General features: G+C 27.5%; 1 protein-coding gene across 4 annotated transcripts in view; it reads right to left on the reverse strand.

Moving 5' to 3' along the window:
* The window catches only part of stj (voltage-dependent calcium channel subunit straightjacket), a 230,930-nt gene that overhangs the window by 38,701 nt on the left and 164,740 nt on the right, over nt 1-27,489 (reverse strand). For all 4 annotated transcript variants that reach the window (XM_075360777.1, XM_075360775.1, XM_075360776.1 and 1 more), the window contains one exon: nt 22,528-22,618. In XM_075360777.1, the coding sequence (XP_075216892.1) occupies nt 22,528-22,618 (91 nt within the window). The remainder of the gene's footprint in view (nt 1-22,527; nt 22,619-27,489) is intronic.

Raw genomic sequence — 27,489 nt, forward strand, 5'->3', positions numbered from 1 at the left:
ACTTTAAAACAAAAAATAATCCCTTAAAGACTTATGTAACCTTAAAATGCAATAATGACATTATTGCCATTATTCAGTTATTTATAATAACATATATTAATAATCATACATATATATATATGTATATATATATATATATATATATATATATATATATATATACTCAGATACACTATAAATACAAACAAAATCTAGAAAAAGCAATTACATTAAATCAAACAATAATACTCAAATATATTATACAAAAATGTAATGTGTAATAGTCTGTTAAGTAGAAGTTAGAGATAATAACTTTGTTGAAAGTGAATTAACAACCAAGAGAATGGTAATAATAAATAAGAGTGTTCATTTGGGAAAGTCTTAATAAACTTTTCATTGATGTTGTTTGATCTTTTTTCATTGCTTTTGTTTGATCTTTTTTATCTTGTTCTTTCCTGTCCTGTAGATTGGGTGTTTAACTATGAGCAGTCTTCAGGTTGCAGATACGATAAAGATTGCTAGTATGATAATTTTCTCTGAGTAAGAGAAATTCAAACAGTCAGAGAGAGGCAGTGGCAATATCTAAAGAGTGACAGGGACACACATGGACCCCTGGGATGTGCCACAGGAGAACAATGACATCTGTAAATAAGCTGACATACTCCTCACATAAAAGTTACAAGCTCTTGAGAAGCAAGTAGAAAATTGCTATTTTATTAGCTTGATACCTGTGTAGAGGTTAAATAAATGAATGATTCTTGAAAAAGAAAGCAAACTTTCAGCAGTTGCTGAGGGATCAACTAATTGGCACCGATAAAGAATGAACAATAAATGTGAGGTTAACATAATTTAGGCTTTAATTATTGCACAGTTGAAGTCAGAAAACTACAGCTGCATTTTTAAGGGAATGCTTTTTCTCATTATTTTATCTTTTTCACGTCAATATGATGAGGAAAGAGCCTAAAGGAATGGAGAGTAGTAAAACTGAATGATGAAAATATCTTGCCCTTCTTATATTTCCAATTATTTTTAGCATTCTGATTTTCATCAACTCCATCCTCTCACCTGTCTCTACAACATGGTCAATATATGACATATAAGTAACAATAGAGATGAACAGTGAGCTGACACAACAGATTTAGCACTTGCATTTCTGTACAGGTGTTACAGAGTTCAGTAAAATAAATTTTAATGCTAATGGTTTTTCAATAGTGGATCCTGGCCTCCCTTCTGTAATTAGATTTTAATCAATAGCACATTCTGGCTTAGTGATTCAGAGGTGTAACAAGCACTTGCTACACAAACAAAGAATGCAGGTATGCAGCTAAATATGGGTCTTAAACTATCATATTTGCACAACAATGCTGGATATGCCCAGAATATCATATGAACAACTGAAAGATGCTTCTCCTATAGTTTGAATACATATTGGCAGTTTACTGGAAACAGGTTTTTAGATCAGTTACTGTTTGGTAGTCAGCCTTGTCCAGTTTCAGGCTGAAGAGTCTAAACTTAATTCCAATCATTAAATATAACAGTAACACCATCATTCAAAGTTATTATTATAAATTTAATTTAACCGGATGTGTATGTGGGTTTTAAAATGTTATAGAACTGTAATAACAGCTAACCAGAAATGATGCAGAGGCTTGCTCAATCAACTGGTTGAAAGATATGTAAAGACAAAAATTACATAGCATTAAGAATATCTAAATACTTAGGAAAAATTGGCACATCCTCTGGTTCAATATGATCCTGCAAATTTGACATATTCTGTGAATTAATAACATATAAATTATAATTATTAACTTGTAAATTTACAAAACACTTTTGATTGATAAAATACATTAAAATACAACTGCAAAATACAAATAAAAGTTAATATTAAAAAATTAGTCAATAATAAGCAATAGACAGATAATTCTTAATTATAAAAAAACACAATTAAAAAATTTAATCATGACCACACTTGTACAACTAATCAATGCAATACTATCCTATTATGGAAAGGCTGATTTTATTACCATGTTATTATTTACATTTTATACTATACAACTTATTTCACATAATTTCTATCAATGTGTCTTTCTTTTTTCAAAGGAATATTATGCAAATGGATAGGATGTGAATACCTCATTGAAAGGGATCGCATAGCTTAAAAGAGCATATATTATTTTTATTTTTTAGAATGCTTGTGTTTTATCAGTAAATGTACAACAAGATTAAAAATATATATATATTTTTTTTTTGATGCTACTAAATTACATAAAAGACTTCTATGTAACAAATGCAGTTGTTTGTCTGTAATCTAATTATATACAATTATTCTCCCTCTATGAATCATGAGACCTTGCCGTTGGTGAGGAGGCATGAGTGCTCAGTGATACAGAATAGTTGGACCGAAGGTGCAACCATATCAAAGAGGTATCTGTTGAGAGCCAGACTAAGGAATCATTCCTGAAAGAGGGCAGTAGCTCTTTCAGTAGTTGTTAAGGACATAGGTCAGGACGACTTAAACGGCCATATCAACATCACTCAATCCTCTGAGTACTGCGCAGCAGAAAGCAATGAAAACTACAAATGCTTTTTTTCCAAGAAAATGTAGCTCTCTGCATTTTTATATAAAAATGATGAGGCGCCTTCCTTGGTAAAATATTCCGGAGGTAAACTAGTCCCCCGTTCGGATCTCTGAGTGCAGACTACTAAGGAAGGGGGTCACCAGAAAATTAAAAAATAATATTCTGCGAGTCGGAGCATGAAATGTTATTAGACTCAAAAAAGTTGGTAGGTTGGAAAATTTAAAGAGGGAAATGGATAGAATAAATATAGATGTAGCAGGAATTAGCAAGGTTCAGTGGAAAGAGGAAAACAACTTTTGGTCAGGTGATTTTAGAACAATTAACTCAGCTTCAAACAATGGACAGACAGGAGTAGGTTTCATAATGAACAAGAAGATAGGGAAGACAGTAGAATATTTCAAAATGCATAGCAATAGAATCATTGTAATAAGGATAAAATCAAAACCTAAACCAACAACGATTGTTAACGTCTATATGCCTACAAGCGCCCAAGATCATGATGAGGAAGAGTAAGTATATGAAGAAACTGACAAAGCAATTAAACACATAAAAGGAGATAAAAATTTAATAATAGTTGGAGACTGAAATGCAAACATTGAAAAAGGCAAGGAAGGAAATATAGTGGGTGAATACGAGCTGGGAAAAGTAATGAAAGAGGGGACGGACTTGTAGAGTTTTGCACGAAGTATAATTTAGTAATTGCCAACACCCAGTTTAAAAATCATAATAGAAGAATATACACATGGAAAAAGCCAGGTGATACTGGAAGGTATCAGATAGATTATATCATGGTTAAGCAAAGATTTAGAAATCAACTCGTCGACTGCAAAACTTACCATGGTGCAGACATTGATAGCAACCATAATTTAGTGATAATGAAATGTAGATTGGGGTTTAAAAACCTGAAGAAAAGGTGTCAGATGAATTGGTGGAATTTAGAGAAGCTTGATGAAGAGGAGGTAAAGAAGATTTTTGAGGAGGACATCGCAAGAGGTCTGAGTAAAAACGATGGTAGAAAATGTAGAAGAAGAATGGGAGAATGATAAAAAGGAAATTCTTAAATCAGCAGAAGCGAACTTAGGCAGAACATAGAGAACTGGTAGAAAACCTTGGGTTTCAGACGATATATTGCAGCTGACAGATGAACTTCAAAAATATAAGAATGCTTATGATGAAGAAAGTAAAAGGAACTATCGACAATTGAGAAATACTACAAACAGGAAGTGCAAACTAGCGAAAGAAGAGTGAATTAAAGAAAAGTATTTAGAAGTGGAAAGAGAAATGAACATTAGTAAAATAGATGGAGCATACAGGAAAGTTAAGGAAAATTTTGGGGTACATAAATTAAAATCTAATAATGTGTTAAACAAAGATGGTACACCAATATATAATACGAAAGGTAAAGTCGATAGATGGGTGGAATATATTAAAGAGTTATACAGAGGAAATGAATTAGAAAATGGTGTTATAGAGGAAGAAGAGGAAGTTGAGGAGGATGAAATGGGAGAAACAATACTGAGATCTGAATTTAAGAGAGCATTAAAATATTTAAATGGCAGAAAGGCTCCTGAAATAGATGGAATACCTGTAGAATTACTGCGTAGTGCAGGTGAAGAAGCGATTGATAGATTATACAAACTGGTGGGTAATATTTATGAAAAAGGGGAAGTTCTATCAGACTTCAAAAAGAGTGTTATAGTCATGATACCAAAGAAAGCAGGAGCAAATAAATGTGAAGAATATAGAACAATTAGCTTAACTAGCCATGCATAAAAAATCTTAACTAGAATTCTGTACAAAAGAATTGAGAGGAGAGTGGAAGTAGTGTTAGGGGAAGACCAATTTCGTTTGAGAAAAAGTATAGGGACAAGGGAAGCAATTTTATAATTCAGATTAATAGTAGAAGGAAGATTAAAGAAAAACACACCAACATAATTGGCATTTATAGATCTAGAAGAGGCATTTGATAACGTAGACTGGAATAAAATGTTCAGCATTTTAAAAAAATTAGGGTTCAAATACAGAGATAGAAGAACAATTGCTAACATTTACAGGAACCAAACAGCAACAGTAATATTGAACATAAGAAGGAAGCTGTAAGTAAGGGAGTCTGACAAGGATGTTCCCTATCCCTGTTACGTTTTAATCTTTACATAGAACTAGCAGTTAATGATGTTAAAGAACAATTTAGATTCAGAGTAACAGTAAAAGATGAAAAGATAAAGATGCTATGATTTGCTGATGATATAGTAATTCTAACTAAGAGTAAAAAGGATTTAGAAGGAACAATGAACGCATGATGAAGTTCTATGCAAGAACTACTGCATGAAAATAAACAAGAACAAAACAAAAGTAATGAAATGTAGTAGAAATAATGAAGATGGACCACTGAATGTAAAAATAGGAAGAGAAAAGATTATGGAGGTAGAAGAATTTTGTTATTTGGGAAATAGAATTACTAAAGATAAATGAAGCAGGAGCGATAAAAAAATGCTGAATAGCACAGGCAAAATGAGCCTTCAGTTAGAAATATAATTTGTTTACATCAAAAATTATTTTAAATTTCAGGAAAAGATTTTTGAAAGTATATGTTTGGAGTGTAGTTTTATATGGAAGTGAAACTTGAATGATCAGAGTACCTGAGAAGAAACGATTAGAAGCTTTTGAAACATGATGCTATAGGAGAATGTTAAAAATCAGATGGATGGATAAAGTGACAAATGAAGAGGTGTCAAACAGATGAAGAAAGAAGCATTTAGAAAAATATAGTTAAAAGAGGAGACAGACTTATAGGCCACATATTAAGGCATCCTGGAATAGTCACTTTAATATTTGAGGGACAGACAGAAGGAAAAAATTGTGCAGGCAGGCAACGTTTGGAATATGTAAAACAAATTGTTAGGGATGTAGGATGTAGGGGGTAAATTGAAATGAAATGACTAGCACTATATAATGAATCTTGGAGAGCGCATCAAACCAGTCAAATGACGGAAGACAAAAAAAAATATATAATTATTTTGTAAGTAAATTTTTGGTTATTTATTAAGCAATTTTAGAATTTTTTAATATATACATATATATGTAAAATTAATCAATTTGTATGTAATGGTTACCATACTATCAATTTAATAGTGCAGTATGACGACAGAAATCTGAACTTTGGACTAAAAAATAAATAAATAATACATCATGAAGTTCTGTAGACATTACAGTAAACCCACACAAAATACAAAATTGTACCATAAAATTAGGGTATCAGTAATCCAAACTATTCATTAGTTAAAATTATCAGTCCATTATCTGGCTTAGATTAATATTATAATGGTTCTCTAAAGAACACAATGTAATTTTTTTTCTATATGCCTCTAAAACTAAATTTGTCTGTCCATAATTTTGACTAACTAAAAGTATTTTAATGAATAAATTAATTTTTATAGTAAATTATTTATTTGAAAATGATTATGAATTACACTTTACAAACTGGCAAGCTCTTAATACGGATAGATCCAGACCTCTAACAATACAATGACCACTAAAAGCAAAAACCAATTCATAATTCTTGTAATTTGTAATGTAAATAGTTATGCAAAAGTTGACAATAAAAAGTATACCCAGAAAAAGTTGCTGTGTAATAATATTTTCAGTAAAACAATTAGTGAACTTCAAAATCACTAGTTGTTTTTAGAAAATTCGGAAGTATTTCTGAGTACTTTCTTATAATATTTCACAAAAATCTATGTCTAAATACATGTGATATCAATCTATTTAATGGGTAGCAAAATCATTTAAGAAACTAATCTGTTGCCCGATTCTATTGAGAACCTATAAAGTATATTATAATTCCTATTTCAGTAGCTTCATGATTAAGCAGAAATATGCTTCAATTTTTTATTAAAAACTTAAGTATTTGAATAGTTTTTCCCTGTCCTGTGTTCCCATTTCTACATTAAATTTATATCGTTATGTATGTTAGGTGCCACAGCTACATAAATTCTAGGTGCTCTAAGATACCGACTGCTTTTGAAAACAGTAAGAATCATGACGTATCATTTTTAATGAGAAAGTGAAGAATGAATGGTTTTCCATTACCTTACTCACTGAGATGAAGATACTATTGTAAATCAATATCACAAGTCTAAAAATATAAGTAATATTCATCCTTTTAAATGATACTTTCTCTCTGTTCAACATAAGGACTGGCAACAAAATGCAACTCCTCTCCTTACACTTCTGATGCTTTACGTAGATCAAAGGTGTATGATAGTCTGAGATAAATAGTGTAAAATAACAAATAGATACATTTCTTTCAATGGAGAAAAAATGGTCACATAAACATTATTTCCAGACAGTAGAAATATTTATTTATTAATGACTTACATCCATGAGAAGCTAGAAAAGTTAAACTGAATTTGTGTGACCAAAAAAATGTAGTTCAACACCATGTTATTAATAGGAAACATCTTTTCTATTAATATTTCTTTCTCAAGAACTCATTTGCATATGATGATTAAATATAACAAATTCTGATGTGACTACATAAAAACTGAAAAATAATAACTAGAGAAAACATCTATAATAATAAATTTTCAAACCAAGAGTATATGTCATATTATAAAGAATTTACCTTTCAAATAAAATTTATTTTAAATACATTATTTCACACCAAGAAATAAAGAAACTGTAAACAGAAAAAGAGTATGTCATAAAATATTCCACATTATAACCTCAATAATTTTTCACTCAATGTATAGATGTCTTAATTTTCATTTTCAAGTTGTGGAACTTAGACTAGAAGGTCTTTTAACCTTTTACTTATAAGATGTAGATGGTTCTATATATATATATATATATAGAAATGGTAACACTTTTCTGCAGTTTCAATACTAGACAATATAAAACTGGTAAAATATTTTGAATAAATATTTTTTATATAAATCATTGTCAAACAAACTCTTTTCCTAATGAATTAATTCCACACATAAGCCTGGGCTTGTCCATGGAAATGTAATTTTATAGCAAATGAAAAATGCTATGCCTGTCTGGGATTCAAACCTGGGACCTCCAGAGAAAGGTTGAGGCACTACCGCACCACCACAGAAATCAGTTACCTTTTAGGGCTACCTTGAGAAAAAAACAACAAAATTGTTGTAGCACTGAAAAGTCATTAATTACACTGATAAACATAATTTGTGTTTCTTAACAAGTGATACATGATTTTGATATGTTCTTTGATGCTGAAAATGAATATTAACTCAAATTCTTTATATCACCCACCATTTTAAAAAAATTTTTAATTTTAATTAAAGGATTTTTTCATTTTTCAACATATAGTAAGCATTTTAAGCTCCTGTATTGTATTTTGTCAGCTCATTTTTTATTGTTTGACTTTGTTAACATAATTTGTAAGTTACAAATAAACAATACTAGACAAAGAATTAAGTCATATCATAGTCACATATTATGATATCATATCTAATACTGAAGAGTGAGCCTTCATGGACAAGATTAATCATGTTTGTGGACATCAAAACATGTAGCTGAAAACACAGCTGTGTTATTTGTATTAAGCACTGGATGTAGGAATGAATTAATTTTGTTCAGTCTTATTGTTGTCTTCAGTTTGTTAACAATGCAGTGTCATAATGCCTCGAAATTGTGTAAATGATGAGGATGCCTTTTGTTATGTATGTGGTGAGTTTACCATAAAATCAAATAGAAAAAACAGTACACCTTTAATTAAAAAACCATATCATTTGTACTTTCAGGGTAAAATTGGTGATCAGGATAAGACATGGGCTCCTCATATAGTATGCACTAATTTTTCTGTGTATTTAAGAGGATGGCTGAAAGGTACACGGAAGGCTTCACCATTTGGTGTACCTATGGTTTGACGTGAACCAAAAGAATCATGTAATTGATTGTTACTTTTGTTTAACAAGTGTGTCTGGAATTTCTAAAAAATCTTAACACTGTAAAATATTCTTCATTGCAATCTGCAATCAGGCCTGTACCTCACAGTGAAATTATTCCAGTTCCAGAGCTACCTGTGAATGTATGTTTCGAAAGCAGTGATGAAGAATCAGGCAGTACTGAAGAAAACAACAATGATTTTGATTTTGAATTATCTTTCAATAAGCCACATCTTATATCATAAGGTGAATTAAATGACTTTGTTAGGGATTTAAATTTACCAAAAAATCAAGCTGAACTGTTAGGATCAAGACCGCAAGGTTGGAATTTCCTTCAAAAAAATACAAATATTTCAGGCTTTCAAAGTCGACAAAAAGAACTTTCTCAGTACTTTATTGATGAAAATAATTTGATTTACTGCACAAATATTGATGAGCCTATGTTGCACTTAGGACAAGTTCATAAACCTAAGGACTGGTGCCTTTTCATAGATTCATCCAAGTATAGTTTAAAAGTGGTTCTACTACACAACGGTAACAAATATCCTTCGATACCAGTCGCTTATGGTATTAATTTGAAAGAGACATATGATGAGATGAGACGTGAAAAAATAAATTATAAAAAACTGCTGGATCATATGTGGTAATTTGAAAGTTATAGCTATTCTTTTAGGCATACAGTTAGGCTATACTAAGTACATTTTCTCTGCGAATGGGACAGCTGAGCTAGGGATAAACATTATGTTACCAAAGAGAGGGAGAAATGAGACAACTTAACAACAAATGGGAAAAATATTATACCCAAAAAAATATTTTTACCCCCTCTCCATATCAAGCTAGGACTAATGAAAAATTTTGTAAAAGCAATGAAGGATAGTCCGGGAGCTTTGTACATCAGGCAGAAAAATCAGAATGTAAGTGAAGGAAAAATTAAAGAAAGAATATTTGTTGGTCCTCAAATAAGAGAGTTTGACCAACTCTCTTTTTAAGATGATATATTTAACTCAATGTCATATAACGTGGAAGGTGCAGCTTGCACTTCATTTAAAGATGTTTGCAAAACTTTTCTTGGCAAACAAAAATTCGACAATTACCATGATATTGTTAATCAACTTCTTACTTCATACAGAACTATAGCATGTAATATGTTTTTGAAAATACATTTCCTCCACTCACATCTGGATTTTTTCTTGGACAACCTCGGAGACATAAGTGACAAACACGACAAGACATTTCGGTGATGGAAAGCTGCTATAAAGAGAAATGGAATACTAACATGCTAGATGATTACTGTCGGACATTAATTCAGAATGTGCCTGAGGCTATTTATAAAAGAAAAGCATCAGCAAAATCATTCTATCACAGGTATGGCGCCATGCAAAATTAGAAATTTTACAGATTTTAACTACATTTTCTCTTAATTTTTTTTGAAGTGTAATTTATTTTAAACTAAGGGTGATAGAAAAATTTTGTTTAGAGATCTGCAATGTATGCAAAAAAGCAATTCAAGAAATAGTATCACACTTAGAGAAACATTAAACATTTTTTTTTGTCTATCTCTTATTAATTTAAAATGAAAAAAGAAATCATTTAAAACAGTACAAGGTATGAAACCGTTAAAATAAACTCAAAAAATATATTTATTTTTTTTTTTAATTATTATAAAATATTTTTAAGATGGACCCTTTTAAATAAGTTAATTATTCTGGATCACAAAATTATAACAAAAATTTTTGTTTTCTAACTTATTTGCTACATTCAATTTATAAACCCTTCAGTTACACAAAAGTAAATTATAGAGGTTATAATTGAAATCAATTTACAATATTATTTGTAAAACAAAGTCAGAAAAGAATAATGGTGAAATGCAATTAAGAAGACACCATCAAAATTTATTGCATGTAATGAAAAGCAACTTTTCAAAAAAATCCTTATTGAAGTTAATAGATTCATATGTTTAATCAACATACAAGTACATAATCACACATATACAAGATCTGCTATATTAAAAAAGCAAATTATTGTTAACACATAAATAATAACCAAATACTACATATTACATGTTATACATTCATTTTTATGGTATAATAATAATTATTCTGAACAATAAAAAATAAGAGTGATAGATAGGAAAAAAGGTAATTATTTTACAACAATCTTCTTTTAAACACCATAGTATTACTATCTGTAGCATTATTATAACTGACAAAATCTTATTTACTGATAAAGTGCTATGAATCAGAGTAAATGTACTTTCTTAAGGTGAATTAATAAGATTTATATATTGCTGTGGGATAAAATATATATAAATATACTTAGAATAACAAAAACAATTAATTTTTTTAAATAATTTAAGATAAATAAATGAAAACACAGTTAAAATATAAGTAAAATAAAATAGCATCAGATAATATAACATTTTGCCCGTACAAAAATAAATCAATAAATTCCTACATTTATGTTAAAATAAAAGTAATAAGAACACAGTGTATATACTGCAATATAAACTTTTCGAAGAAATTCTGCACAGGTACATAGGCTGTGAATAAATCCAATTACAAAAGTCATAGAAAATTTCATTCCTTTTTGTGGCCAACAAAACTAATGATCCAATTACAATAAATTTCTGCAATAATAGTCTCAATAAAGAATGCAACGGCTTGTCATCCATGATACTATACTACACACATACTATACGACATTATACACTAGACGAATAAAGTAATATTTAACATTATTAAGTGTATACTGACTTTTTTCTCACTTACCCTGTCGTATCATCATAACTGATCAAAAAGAACAAACAGGTTGACATATAACCTACATACCATATGCTATTATATAGCAAAGGTTATATAGTGAAATACAATATTTAAACTTTTGGACATGCATCTGGAAATTTTATGTTAAAAATAAAGTTTCTATTAACCTAAATAAAACAATTTTCTGAATACTGTATTTTAGATTCATGAACTCCTGCAGAATTCTTATAGTAGGTTAAGAAAAGCAGATAATTTTTGCTAAAACATCATTAACAATAATATGTTGGTTAATTATTAGGTATTAAAGTTAAATTTTGAAAAATTAATGTGAACAGAAGGTTTTCTAAATTTCTTCATTGAAAACATATAAAATTCAGTTAATGCACTTAAAAGAGCATTATAAGAATGTCTCCCGATGGATTTTATATATGCAAATGAAAGGTTTATTGTTAGTTGTTTTTTCTAAACATATTTGAAGTATAAATAACATATTTGCACAACTGCACACACATATGCACACAGAATATAGGCTATATAAAAAAATACATTATAGTGCACCAAATTTCTATCAAACTTTATTTACTTAGTTTATTTTGTCAATTAGATTTATATTTAATACTTCCTTTAGTTGTACTGTAACTAATTTATTAACTATAACAGGCATACAACTGATCAAAATCAAACCATAAATTCTTTTTTATAATGAAATAATGGATAAGAACAAAAATTTCTTGTTAGATCTAGAACCCGAGACAGTTGAATGATAAGCCAGCATGCTAACCACTACACCAACAGCATACTGGCCCTATTAATGATCATCAATAATTTGATCTATTATACTATGATATTTTGATATTTAAAACTAACCTAACAAAATACTTTTTCAAAGTTATAGATATTTATATTTATATGTACATTAAGTGACATATAACATCTACATACATATACAAATAAGGCAGTTGTAAACATGCATACGTACATACATACATACAAAAAGGATGTTTTAAGATGACATGAGAGAAAGGAGAAACCTGAAGGATATATTTTGGTATATAAATATATTTAATTCCAATTTCAGTCAAAAAAGAAATAAAAGTATGATAATATTATATATAATCTTTTTAATATTAAAAAAAAATTATATAACTAAAAAGTTTTTATCCGCTTTTATTCTGTGTAGAATAAATAATCCTCCTTGTTTTTTAATGTAAAAAAAATTAATCAGTATTTAAAATCATATTAATATTCTTAAAAGAAAATAGAATATTTAGCAAGTTAAGTAATTATCAAAAGAAATGTATATCACGATTAACTGGTATTAAAAAAAATTATTAACTGCCATGATATGAATAATTCATATCATGACAGAAAATCTACTGGAACTATTTACTAACAGAATGCAGGAAGAAGTTATTCCATTTCAATAGAAATTAAATACAGAACCATAAAATCAGTCTTACATATGAAATATTGGAAGTATGATACTATAACATCAATCTACAGCAAACAAAACAAAAGAGCACACATACCATGAATGTTTGGAAAGTTTTCAGCCTCACACAAGAGATGGCAAGTATGACTAAATGCTATGATATTTTTCAAGTATGATGGTGTACTGAAAACGCTTCAGATAAGTAAAGCAAATATGTTTTGACATTTTCCAAAAAAAAAAGGTATAAAATTGAAGTTTGGGCAGTAATAAAGTACTTGGTTTTAAAAGGTTTAATCTCAGCAGACATATAAAAAGAGTTAAGATTTCACTTTAAATGATTTTCCCCTTTGTTTTTATGGTAAAAAAGTGGGCTGCTAAATTTAAACATGATTATACAACCTTCAAGATAATGTCCAAAAACTGCTACAAGTGATGAAATAGTCACAAAAATCCATCAATCTTGATAGACTAGGTCTTCTACATTTTTACATGATATTTTGAATATGAAAAAGCCTTCTGCTCGATGGGTAGTGTATTTGTTAACAGTTGCTGAATGGGCATTTGACTGAACTCTTCTCAAGAGTGTTTTAAACTTATTTAAATGTGATTCTGCTGAGTTTCTTTGATGTTTTAGCAGTAGATGAAACATGGATTCACTTTATCATGCTAGAGACCAAATGCAGCCCAAACATGAGGTGTGATAAGGTGAAGAAGTACCAAAGGAAGTGAAAATGATTCTATCTGCAGGAAAAATCACGGTTAGGTCTTGAAGTTCTTGAGGTGTGGTGCTCATAGGCTATCTGGAAAAAGGCAGGACCATCACAAGGGAGTATTATGCTTCACTACTGGACTAATTGAAGGGGACTATTTTAGGTAAACATCCATAGGATAAACAATTAAGAATCATTTCAAATGATGAGGTCAAGGTTGAGACAACTTTGTAGAGTTGAACAAATTGCACCATACTCATAGTATTAAAACTTGGAAAATCATTGCTAATGTATTGAATTGCAAGTTGATTATGTTAAAAAACAAAAATTAAATTACTGAAAAATCATGTGTTTTCTTGGTCAGGCCAAGAACTTTCTGAATGATCCTTATATAATTATCTGATAAATTTTGAAAAATACACTTAACATTAATTATTTAATGCAGGATTTCATTAACTACTTTTTTATGATTAATTCGCCATATAAGCTGGAAGCTTGTGTATGGTAATATGAAATGGAAATTTTGTAGCGCATAAAAAATGCCATGCCTGACCAAGATTTGAACCAAGACCTCCAGATGAAAGGCTGTAATGCTACCACTTCACCACAGAGAGTGGTGGTATGGTAGCATCTTTGAGTAACGGGTTTACTATAAAGTAATATCTACATACAATTAGTCTGAGGATAAGTTATGTCATAAAGTGGAACTGAGTGAAATTATATCAAAAAATAATTATTCATAAGACAAGTAATCGTAACAATAACAACACTTCTGAATCAAACAAAATCATCAAGTATAAGATTTTTTATTTAAGAAAAAGTAACAGAAAAAAGTTATAAAATATAAAATATGTAAATTTAATAATGAAATTTAGATACATCAGAAAAAAAAATATTTTTCAGCAACTGTAAATTAAAGATTATGTATTAATTATAGCCAAAAAAAATCAGTAGTAAAAGAGGCAGAATATAAACACATCCTAAACAAAAACAATACAACTTCAGTATAGAGGCTAGAATTTGACTCCAAAAAAGATCAGTACATACTCAAAACATTGATAACAATGAACAAAAAGGACTTCTCTGTTTCCTTCCTCTGAGTATCATAAAGCAGAAATCACAATCGAAAAGAATAACTAGAATAAGATTTCTGAATGCTGTATATTGACATAAACTATTTTCTTGTTAGTTGCCATTATAAACAGTTTATCAAATTTAATCATTATATTATTTATCATTTATTGACTGTTATTAAGGGAAGTAAAACAAAGAGTTTTGTAACATTCATTAATTCACTCATTTCCTTTGTTAATTATAGTTTTCTTTTTTCTAAGTTTTTAAAACAAAAGTAGACGAGTTTGTAAAATAAATCTTAATTATAGCATAATTTCTATATTTTAAGAAAGTACTTTCTATATATAATGTAAAGTATAGAAATTATGGTAAGGCTGATAAAACACACAAAACAACCAAGACTAGTTAGTCAGTGTACTAGTTAGTAGTAACTCAATGAAGTTCTTTATATAGTCATTGTCAGTAGGCCTAGATGGCTTCGAAACTGTGGGGTTATACAGTTATCTCCACCTGCATATTGTTAGCAGAAATCTTCCATAGACATAATACCACAAAAGAGTAAATCAGTGATATAAATTAAAACTTTAAACTAAAACTAAAAAGTAGCTGTACAAAAATTTTAAGAAAAAGTTGAAATTATAATTTAGAAATCCTTTGGAAAAATTGAAATAAAGAAATAGTTTACAACCATGTTTTAATATTTTACTGATAATAATCTAAATACACCAAACAAAAGTAGACCAAATTATTCTCTATTCTTCAAAAGATTTCATCACATAAACTTTGAGGGAGTTTGGTCCCATTACTTATCTCTCACCATTGCATCCGCATAAGGCTTATTTGTATAATTCCTTTGCAGACATATAAAATAAATATAAATAATCAGCTCAAAATTAACAAAATTTGTTTAAGTGTAAATCAAGAGCACATTATTTTTGATAAGCAGAAGTTATTACAAGGATGAAAAATATCATAGTTATGATATAAGGAGTTATTTAAAATAAATGAAAAAACAGGAATTAGAAAGAGATGAACTATGTTGTCCCAAGCAAAGGTGTCCATCCAAAAATTAAACACCAATCATTTTTTTTTTAATAATAATAAAAAAATGTTTTTTCTTGCATTTAAAAATATATATATATTAATATAAACTAAATATAATAGAAAATCAGATCTTTACCCAATCATTTAATTAATACTAAAACATCAGCACAGTGAAATTAAGTTTATATTAAATAAAGATTACTTCCTAAATAATTGGCACCGGAATGTACTGATCAATAGCGGAAAATCCCGATTCGTTAATATCAATTTCTAGAGTTATATTTCTAATTTAACTTTTGTTTTATAAGTTTTCATCATTAAAAAAAAACTTTTTTTGCACAAGAGGTAATCAATTTTGGACAACTAATAATCCCATTCTGAGACACCACCCACCAGGGCAACCTGCCCAGAAGGCCTAGTTGTGGAGGCGTGCCATAGGCACACCCTATAGCTAATATGTGTGTATATACATATATATATGCATTCTTCAAAGTGTTATGAGAATGTATCATCCAGGCTAGAAATGGGAACAAACCAAACACAGATCAAATGTGCTATTTGTCATGTAATAAGAAATTTTCCTAATCACTTTATGATACATACCACAAAAACAGCAACATCTGCAATAATGTTAAGGATGCAACTGAATCATAACATAGAATCATATTTCCAGTTGACAGAAAGTGAATAGTAGCTTTTGTTATTTTTATAACTTTATTTTTTAATAAAAAAAATTGCATCTGTTCAATGCACAATTGTCTTTGAAGAAAAAAAGTATCCTGCAAATTAATATAACTAAAAAGTCTAATAAGATTTTTATAAGTATAGGTTTTTAAATAATGTATTTTATATCGGTAAGATGAGCCAAAAATTAATTAATATAAAACAGTAAAATAAAACTTAATTTTATAAAACAAAAGTAACTAAATAAGAAATCATGTAATGTTTATTTAGTTATCAGAAGTACAAATTTTTATTTTTTTATTACATTTCACTAAATTCTAATTTCAATAATAATTTTGTACTATTTTTGACTGAAATTGGCAATTATCAAAATCTATTACTTAGAAGGTAAAAATTGTTAATTATAACTCAAAACTGAATCCTAAATATTGGTAGGGAAAGCTTAAAAATAAAGCAGAAGTTAAATTAAATGCTGATTTACCTTGGCAATAAGACCATCAGCTTTGCGATAGGGCTATCAGTGCGAAAAACAAGGCAATTAGTGCAAATACAATGAGTGCAGGTGCATAAAAGACACTTTATTGGTGATGATTACAGCAATTATTATAAATATAAACATTTATTTTTCATGTAAGATAATGATAAAAGTAATTTACTTATCTTAAATTGTATAATTATTTTTATATTTTTATACTGACTTAAAAAACCAAAATAAACACGAACAAAATAAAAAATAAGCAAAAAATAAAAGCATTACAAAAGATAGTATCGGTTTAAAATTAAAAATACAAACTTTCTTTTATTAAGTAATGTTATTTGTTAATTAAACTCAAAATAATTAAACTAAAAACTACTACGCAGTAGTTAAAAACTATTAATTAAAATTTACGAAAAAACTATTATGCAGTGTTGCAATTAAAATGAAAACATTGTTAATAAAATATTATTACATATTTAATTTTGTAAAATCTGGCATAATGTTTTTTACTTTTTTTATTGAGACAAATTATTTATTAGATAATTTTTTGATTTATAATAATAAAAGTATGACAAAATTAATTACAGGGAGAAACTTTAAAGAGAATCTAAGAATAAGAATTAAAACTCAACATTTATTCCAGAACTCTAATATAATTGTAAAAAATCAGAAATTTAACAGAACTTAAAAAAAAAAAAATTGTACATTACAAGGCCAGTTTAGTGATTTTAGTTATTTAAAACTAAAAATGCATCTTACTAGTTTGGCTGTTTAGGCAGTAAAAACCTCAAGAATCAAAGTAGTCAAGAAAACTATGTTTTAATTTCTATTTGATATTTTTTGGATATATCATAAATTAGTGGTAGTAACTAATTTTTACCTGTTATATATATTAATGAATCATTGTAGATGTATTATCAATATAATACCTTCATTTAAAAAGTATTTCAACATCTTAACAGTAAACTATTAAACAGAGTTCACTTGTATAGTACATAAATGGCTTACTATGTGTGAATTTCATCCTGAACAAATATCTCTGTTTTTAAAACATAATTAAAATTAAAAATATGAATCAATTAAATGGTTATTTTATTTCACAAACATTTGTTAGTTCATTTTAAATTAATTACATTAATAAAATTAAAACAATTTAATATGTAAAATTATAAAATATACTTTAAGAACATACTAACTGCTTGGATAGAAAAATAAATGTTATAATAAAGATAGTGTGCAACCATTGCCTTTTTTTAACTTATTGAGAAAAACTGGAAAAAAAAACTTATGTAAATCATTTGAAACACTATCTAACTGATTTATTTGGCTTTAAAGACAATGATTTTCAATAAGGGTTTTCATAGTACTTATACACACAGTAATTCAGGAGGAAAGAGAAATAAATAATTTGTGAACTGATTCTAGAGCTAGAAATAAAGAAAAATGTTCATACAAACATATGCTCAAAAACACTTTGTACTGAGTTATGGCTAGCGAAAAATTTGCTTTGGATTTCAGTTCCCCCTGGTGAAATGAGGTCATAATGAAATTTTTAAGACTTTAATATGGGGTAAACTTAATGATCTCTTATGTTTATTAAGAAAAATAAAATAAAACAGGTTCCACAATTGCATCTCCCATAGTTTTCATGTTATCCAACATAAAACAGAAAAATTTGGTGATGAAAAAGTCTTTTAAGTTTGAAGTACAATATCTTTTTTTAAATGACTAATAAATGATTAAATTTTATTATCAAAACTTCTATAGAATTTAATTCTGAGAAAATTGATGCAATAAAGTCTATGAAAAAAAAAATGTTATGAATTTGTAAAAATTAAAAAAATCTGTTTTTAGTATAATAAATTTAGACCTATGAAAAATTAGGTTGGCAACACTACAACATAAGGTAACAACATATTAGACTGGTAATACTGAATGCTTCAAAATTAACTTGAATACGACTCATTGTTGTCATAAAATTGTCATTATGTGTTAATCAACGTTAGGCGAGTTTTTGTGTTTGTTATACTCTAAACAATGCCTACATTTTTCCAATCGAATCTGAATTTTAAAAAAGTGAAATTCTGTTTGGAATTTTTTGTTTTGAAAAATGTTGCATCTTTAACTCGTGCAGAATATGCTGATATGATTTTTGTGTAAGGCTTTTGCGATGGAAGTGCTCCAGCTGTGGTGGAAGAATACTGATGTAGGTATTCTAAACAAGTAGTTCCAAACCAGTAGAATCTATAATAATCTTCAGAGAATGATACACTTCCCAGCCCTCATGTTTAAATGAATGTTAACCGATATATGGTGATGAAAGGAAAAACATTCTCAGGTAGTACAGCTTAGTCCTACAAGTGTGTGAAGTTATTTTACATAACTCTACATTCCACAAAGTACAGTATGGAGGACATTACATGCTCATGGACTGTGTCCTTTTCGTGTTCATAAAGTTCAACACTTATAGCTAGGTGACCATATCAGCCGACTGCAATTCTGTCAATGGGTTAACCATAATTACTACTTAATTCCATTCATATTTTCAGAAGAAGCTACTTTTACCTGTAAACACATGGAATTCACATCGGTGGTCTGAAGATAACCCACAAGCAGTAGTTGAATCAAAATTTCCAGCAACAATTTTCGGTGAACGTTTTAAGTGGCATGATCAACAACTAATTAAGAGACCATTTCATGCTAGAAGTGACATGAAGAGAAATTACCTAGAATTTTTAAACAATTAATTTCTTTTGGCAAAACAAATTGAAATGTACTTGATGGAGAATCAACACATTCTACAAACGAAGACAATTCTTAAATGAAAAATTTACTGGTAAATGGATTGGACGTAGAGGTCTGGTAAATTGACCACATAGATCTTAATCCCTTACATCACTGTTTATGGAGGTGGATGAAATGCAAGGGATGCAAGCAAAAAATAGACATGTGATGAACTTATTGCTTGCATTCTCAATGCTGCTGCCCTCATCAAGGAATGCAAAGATATCATTCGGTTGGCGACAGAAAATGTAAGAAAACAAATAGAAAACCCATCAATGTCAATGGTGGAATTTTTTAACATTTCCTGTAAATTAATACAATATAAACCACAGTGAGTACTATTTTAAGTAAATTAAAAGAATTTTAATTTTTCAAAAGGTCTAAATTTATTGTACTAAAAAAAAAGCTGTTTTTAATTTTTACAAATTCATAACAGTTTTCTATTACGTTTTGTTCTGCTTTATTTTTACCAATAAAAGTTGGGTTTTTAGTTTTTCATAGATTTTATTACATCAATTTTCTCAAAAGTAAATTCTCTACAAGTTTTAATAATAAAATTTATGCAATTATTATTAGTCATTTAATAAAGTTACTATTCTTCAAACTTAAAAAAATGCTTGTTTTTCATTATGAATACTTTTCTGTTTTATGTTAGATATAATGAAAACTACGGGAGATACTGGGACCTGGTTTATTTGATTTTTCAGGACAATAAACAAGAATCCATGAAGTTTACCCCTTATACAATGCCTTAAAAATTTCGGTATGATCTCACTTCACCAAGAGAACTAAAATTCAGGCAAACTTTTTCGCTAGCCGTAACTCGATAACAAAGTGTTTTCAGACATGTTTGTATGAACTTTTTCCTCATGTCAAGCTCTAGAATCAGTTCTCAAATTATTTCCCTTTACTCCTCAATCACACTGTATTATGATTATACATCCAAACCAGTTATCTAAGGTAGACATTTCAATAAATCTATTAATACATAATCTAAAGATATAAGGAACTCTCTACAAAATCATTTTTTGTGCAGCAGCATGCCCAGTCAGTTTGCTTGTACGCAAATGAAAATGAGAAGTATGAAAAATACTTTAAAATTTCAGTGCACATTCATAATGGATTCTCTTATTTAATAAATAATTCATAAAAACTGGATAAACTTTTTCATTTGCCATTATCACACAGAAAATAGAAAATTTACATGAAAATAACCATTAAGTCTACACTGTCTACATGTATTATAACAAATAACAAAAAAAACATCTTTGAAACAAAAGTTGAGAATTGTTTTTATATTTTAATTCACAATTGAATTTTAATCAAAATTATTTAAGATTTAGAGTAGAATTGAGTTTAATAAAATTGTTTACTTCTTTTTGGAACCAAAGACTTTATGAATCAGAACTACAAGGTGAATGTAATTTAGTCAATCACTGATAAAGTATATTAATTTGAACTAAATCTATTACATGCTTTGGTCAATGACCAAATCAAGTATATAGAGATGCTAACAGTTACCTTAGTTTAAACAACATTTGGATTCTAAGACTTCCAGAACAACAAAATCAAATTTTGTGAGAATACTTCCTCTTACATACATACTTAGTAATTAGAAAATAAGACGGAATCAATTCTGTAAATTTTATGATCTTACAACACTTTGTAAAACTGTTTTTATGAAGTAAATAAAACATGTAGGTTTTGTTACTTATCAATATATTATGTGCTTTTAATATATTATGGGTATATATTGGTAACAATTCTAGAGAATCATCCAACTTTCCTTTCTTTCCTTGTTTACATTGTTACAAATACTTAAAAATTTGAGCATAATCCTAATAAACAAATGCCTTACATACTTTGGAATAACTTTGTAAGTACCAATAAATTCAACTTTTTTGAACATTTTACAAACTTTTAACTTGATTATTTTCACAACTGCACTGTAATTTATTCTGAGTTAATAAATTAAAGTAGCTTTATATTTAAAAATGTTTATAGTTATAATACAGAAAAACGAGTGTATCTTTAAAATGAAGTGGTCTATTATCAACAAATTACAAAATAGTTAAGAGAGAAAAGAAAGATAAAATTAAAAGAAAGAAAGTAAATTATTAAAAAAATACTTAAAAGATTTCAGACTTTCTTGTGAAAAAATATCCAACAAAGTACTGTCATGTATTAACTTGGGTATTAACCCATTAGCAATATTAATAATTCTGTGTTTTTTTCCTACAAATTAAAAATAAAACCATAATTCCTATAACTCCATAAATCTGGTATTTTTTTTAAAAATGGAGTTTTCTGTAATTAAATTGAAATACATATATTTACTATTTAGCTGATACAGACATTTCACAATTTATTTATCTTTAATTTCAGTAAATAATAAGTTTTTTTATTTTGTATAAGTAAAAATGTTATTATTAGTCAAGTAATTTAAATTTGGGACTATATAAATGTTAACTTTCAATACAACTACAATATATACAGTAAACAAATATATTTTTAATTAGTTATGGAATTATTTATAACTAATTATTTGATAAGGAATTAAATAATTTTATTTTAACATATTATGATGAAAGATACTTTGAATATATACTAATTATATTTCAACTATGTTTAAACACAATTAAAAAATTATTTCTAATTATTAATATAATAGAAAAATGAAGGAGGCAGAAAGTGGATGTTCTACCATAAAATAATATTCCCTCAAAAAAGATACTTTCTATATAATTCTTTCTTATTCTTTGGTAAAAAAAAATTTTGAATTTCATAACAAACAAAAATAAAAGAAACATACCTGATTAGAACATTAAATAAAAGAAAGCTCAATAAGATAATTACTTTTATACAAAAATCCAGTTCCTGCAAAATTACTTTTAATAAAAATTTGCAATAAAAAATCCTACTAAAATTTAATTATATACAAATAATTTATTGCTGCAGATACAGTTTATTTTGCAAATTATTACATTAAAATGTAAAAAATAATTTTTATTTGTAACTAAATATTGGTAACTCAGCAAAAACCTAAAAATATATGAAAAATATTGTATGATCAGAATATTTATGCAACATACCTGTTCTCATCAACAAATGCTGTAACATTGGTATCAAACCATTTAGTAGCAATAGCATCAAAAACAAGAGACTGCAACAATGTCCGATCACCTAATATTAAAAAATAAAAATACCTTGTGTTAATTAATTAAAAAAAAAAAACCAATAACAAGAAAATACAAATTTCTTTTATTCTTATAAAGTAACAGTGAACAATTGTAGTAAAATGATAATCCATTTTAATCATGAACAAATCCATTCCATTATAATTTTAAAAAACACCAAAAAATATACTTAAAAATATTTCATAAAACAAATACAGTGAAATGAAACATAGTGACCATAAATAGAATAAATACATTTTAAAGCACTCAAATAAATAACATGCTGAATAGAAATATAAACAGCAGACCCCTTTTTATCCAGATTTATTTAACCACCCTCTACTTCAACATCACAAAACTTGGCCAATCATTTACAATTACAGTTAATTAAGAGGAAACACTATTGGAGATAAATAATTTAGTTTATTACACAACCTGATAACATTTCATATTTAGTATTGGACTTTTGATCAGTTATTTAATATAACATTTTTCTCTTTTAATAACAATAAGTTATTTGCAGCAAAATAACATGAAATTAAAACAGATTATGTAAATATCCAATTAAAAAATCTAAAATCTGATTGGTTCTGATTAAAATTTATGATTGCATTTAAACATACGAGGGCTATCTTGATACCAAACAATGTTATATTTCAAAAATTTTTAACATGAAAATATGTCGGATGTTATAATTCAACATTTAAACCTTAGCCTACTTCTCTATATACTCATTGACAACACTGAGGTGTGATACAGACCCACAAACTTGAAATACTTTCATTGTACTCCTTTATTGAAGCTCCATTTAATTATGCTTGACAGTTTATTCAATTCCTAATTGCATGCAAATCATTTGCCAGTAAAATGTCTTTTTAACTTTTTCAACAGATGTAAGTCACTAAGAACTAAGTCCAATCTGATCTCTTCCCAGTTTTTCTAGCAAACATGTAATGATTGCTAAATGAAAATGTGCATTATTGTATAATATCACAACACCTTTACACCCTTTGTTGATTAACCCCCCCCCCCCCCATCATCGACTGCAAATGTGCAACTTTTTTCAAATAATATGTGGAACAAAATAGTTAAGAGAGAAAAACTATTACGTAGTTTTAACTATGTAATCTTAGTGGATACAACGGATAAGTTTACCTCACAGATATACTAACCTCTACCAGACAGATTTTTGAATAATCATTTTAACATAGTCCTTGTATTTTGTTTTTTTTTTTTTTTACCAATTTCATTTATTATTGTTGTATCTTGAAGGTAATAATTTAAAGTCGATATTAAACTTTATTTATGCTAGATACAACAATATTGTACAAAGTTTCAATTGTCATTTAGTATAATAAATAAATTTCAACATTAGTGATTATACTGAAATAAAATTAAGTCTCAGAATAGATAATAATAAATTACAAATACAATTAAAAAGAAACTGGTAAGGAAACTGCATACTGAAAACTTTTCATCTAAACCAACAACTTAACTCTGTCAGTGGTGTTAGCACAGGTTAAAAGGGAGTCTGCTTGTGTACCTTCCTGTAAAAATATTACTAAAAATAACAAAGAATATTTGAAAAAAAATGCTGCAGTAAACTAAATGCATAAATTTTAGTAATATAACAGTCAGATACAAAATTATTAAAAAATTACATCTTTATTAATAGAATCATAGAAAATTATTTTAAAAAATCTGTTGAAATAAAAAACACATTTCTGAGTATTTTTTTAATAGTTAGTATTTATTTTATGTTATTAAAAAATAAATTTATTTATGTACAACTAAGAATAACTGGACACAGAAATTATTCACCTGAATTAAAACAAGAAACAAACATTATAACAAGAATGGATCTTAACTAGAGATATTTTCATAAATAATTCAGAGTTTTCAAATTTTATTTAAAAGTGCTGATTTATTAATCAAAACTATTCTTCTAACTCATCGTATTGTTTTCATACATTTAAGTTATGCGCAAAATTTAATTTTAATAGTGATAAATCATTTTCTGTTGTTTCTGGTAATAATAAAATATTTTAATAAGTTAGAAAGTAGGTTAAACTTAAGTTGGAGCAAAACAATAAAACAAAAAAAATTATACGGTAGTTTAGATTTTATTTTCTTATTTAATACTTAGTATTCAATTGTATGCATTGTAAATACATTTTGAATGAGATGGAGTTTGAGACAAATCCTAAAAAAAATTCCACAACTTATGTAAATTTAGATTAAATTTAAATCTTCTTTTCATTATCATTATTAATAAGCAACATTTTAATAATTCATAATATATTATTAATTTAGCTGATTAATAATTTATATGTACATAAACTAACAAAATTTAAGATAATGGTATTAAAATTACATTAAACATAAATTAAAACATAAAGCATAATGCAATCATGCTGAATTCTAAACCTACTGGACTCCATTTCCACAGCTAACATTCTACTAAAGATATCTTCAAAAAGTTTTACCATGCTTTCTCTAATCTCTCGCTTAAATAACATTCACAAATTCAAAGCATTGCTAAACATCAATGTAATAAAAAAAATAACAAAATCATATAATTTGACTAAGGTTATTTTTATACTGAAATTAGAGATATGTAAAAATATTTTCCTGAAGAACTTTTATCAAACAACAAAAAATGTAATACAAAAAATTAGATAAAAATATTTTTTTCATATAAATCGTGAGCAATAAATAACAGTTTATAGGTTCAAGATATAGGATATAGTAAAAAAAATTAGGCAACTCTTTCATTGACACCGACTCTTTCTCTCTCTCTCTCTCTATCTCTCTCTCACCCTCTACATCTAAATATCTAGCTATTCATTCATTCTCGGTCAGGTACACTCCAGGAATCTATAAAAAAAACCTTTCTTTTCATGTTGTTATGGAATATATAAATGTAAATAGAATTCATGTATTTTATTATGAATAGATAATTTGAAAAAATAGAGTCTGGAAACTTTTCAGAACCCATACTTTCAGTAAGTACTTTTGTCAATAGGAATCAATTAGTTGTTACAAAGCAAACTTTAATAATTCCTTGCAAACAATTTATATTGTATTTTCAATAATCAATCACATTTCAAAGTCAGAAATCAAAAACAAATTATCTTCTAATTAACATTAAATATGCTAGCTGAAATTGAATCGTTATAAAACACCTAAAGTTAAAGAGACAAGCGATAGCAATTAATAGAGAAGAAAAGATTAAGATAATTTGTTAGAGGAACAGATAAGGTGACAAAAAACAATGAACCAAACAAACATTAATGTCTTAATCAAATGACATAAGCAATATTTATCAAGTTAAATAATTCAACAACATATCTGTTTTGATACTACTCAAGAAGGTAGAATTATCATTTTATACCTCTGCTACACCAAAAGTATTTCAAGGAGTATTATTGTGAAATACAAAAGTAACTCCTCAATAAGCAATATCCTTTACTGAATCTAAACATCTAAAATCTAAATGGGATCCCATATTTTTGCTTGGGTCTGTGTCCAATTGGAATATAGCGAATAGTGATCATGTTAGTTGAAGATGTAGTGAAAATTAAGAAAAACAAATCTAACAGAATAAGAACCAGCTTTGGCAGCTGTGTTAGAATATGATTACAAACATTACAGTAATCAACTGTACAATGTCTGTAAAACACTATCAATTTGTAATGCTTAATAAGAAACTATGTTTCTAGAAGAAAGACAACATTATTTTTTAATGTTAAACTTTTTTTACATTTGTAATGACTCAAGCGATACAAAAGCTAATAAATTTTTCAGGTTAAAAAACTGTAAAATTAGTTTTCAATTATTAAACCAGTTATAAAAACATTGGACTGCTGATAAAGATGAATGACAATGAGGCACTTACCTACCTAAGAACATCATTCTAATTTTATTTAGCAAAACGGAAAAACAATAATCTAAAATAAGAACCACATACATGAAAACTAAAAGATAACGCACTTTAAATAACAAGAATAGAAAATACTCTTCAAAAACACAATCTTCCTAAACAGGTTCAGAAACAGTAAAACCTTCACAAAAATGAGAAAATAACTGCCAGAAAGAATATTACCTTACTGCTAACCTTACTACTTAAATTTTTAAAGGGTATACTAATTAAAAAAAAGCATAAAGATAATTTGTCAACCAATTTCTTTTTTTAAATAAAATAAAACATTACAAGTTCCAGTTATAGTGAGAAATTTCTCAACATTATTAATTATTATAATGGAACTATAAAAAAACTAATTCAGTAAAATTTTATCAAAATGCCTCTATACACTATAATATACTGTCGTAAAATGTAGTTAAAAACATTTCAAATTAAAATATTTTAGGTTACTTTAACAAGCAATTAATTTTTAATAAGTATTTAAAAAGTGAATTAAAATTTTTTCTTCCTTTAATAAAGTTATTCCCAATGATAAGACCTAATTTTAGAATTTTAAAAATGATTAAAAGATTGAAAAAATAAAAATAATGAAAACTACAGACAGGGCTGCTTAGAAATAGGGAATGTTTTGAACAAACCGTATAATTAGGTTTAAAATATTTCTCATCCTGATAATGTTTCATTTATAGAAAACTAATAATGAAATTTTAAGTTGAAATAAGTAAAACATTACTAAACTAAAAAATAAGAAAATGCTCAAAGACCATTTACAAAAGGTTTATCCATTTACTTCATTATCTGAAAGGGAGACTGAGTTCATAACAAGTTTATTTAACATGCTTTAACTGTTCAGAAAATAATTTATTGTTTTTACACATTTGCATTTATTGGATTTTTTATTGAATACCAGCAAAAAAAAATTGTAAAACTCCTTCATCCAAAAAAATTGAAAT

Source organism: Lycorma delicatula, chromosome 3 (genome assembly GCF_047948215.1).
Source record: "Lycorma delicatula isolate Av1 chromosome 3, ASM4794821v1, whole genome shotgun sequence".
In the NCBI taxonomy this organism is placed as follows: Eukaryota; Metazoa; Arthropoda; class Insecta; order Hemiptera; family Fulgoridae; genus Lycorma; species Lycorma delicatula.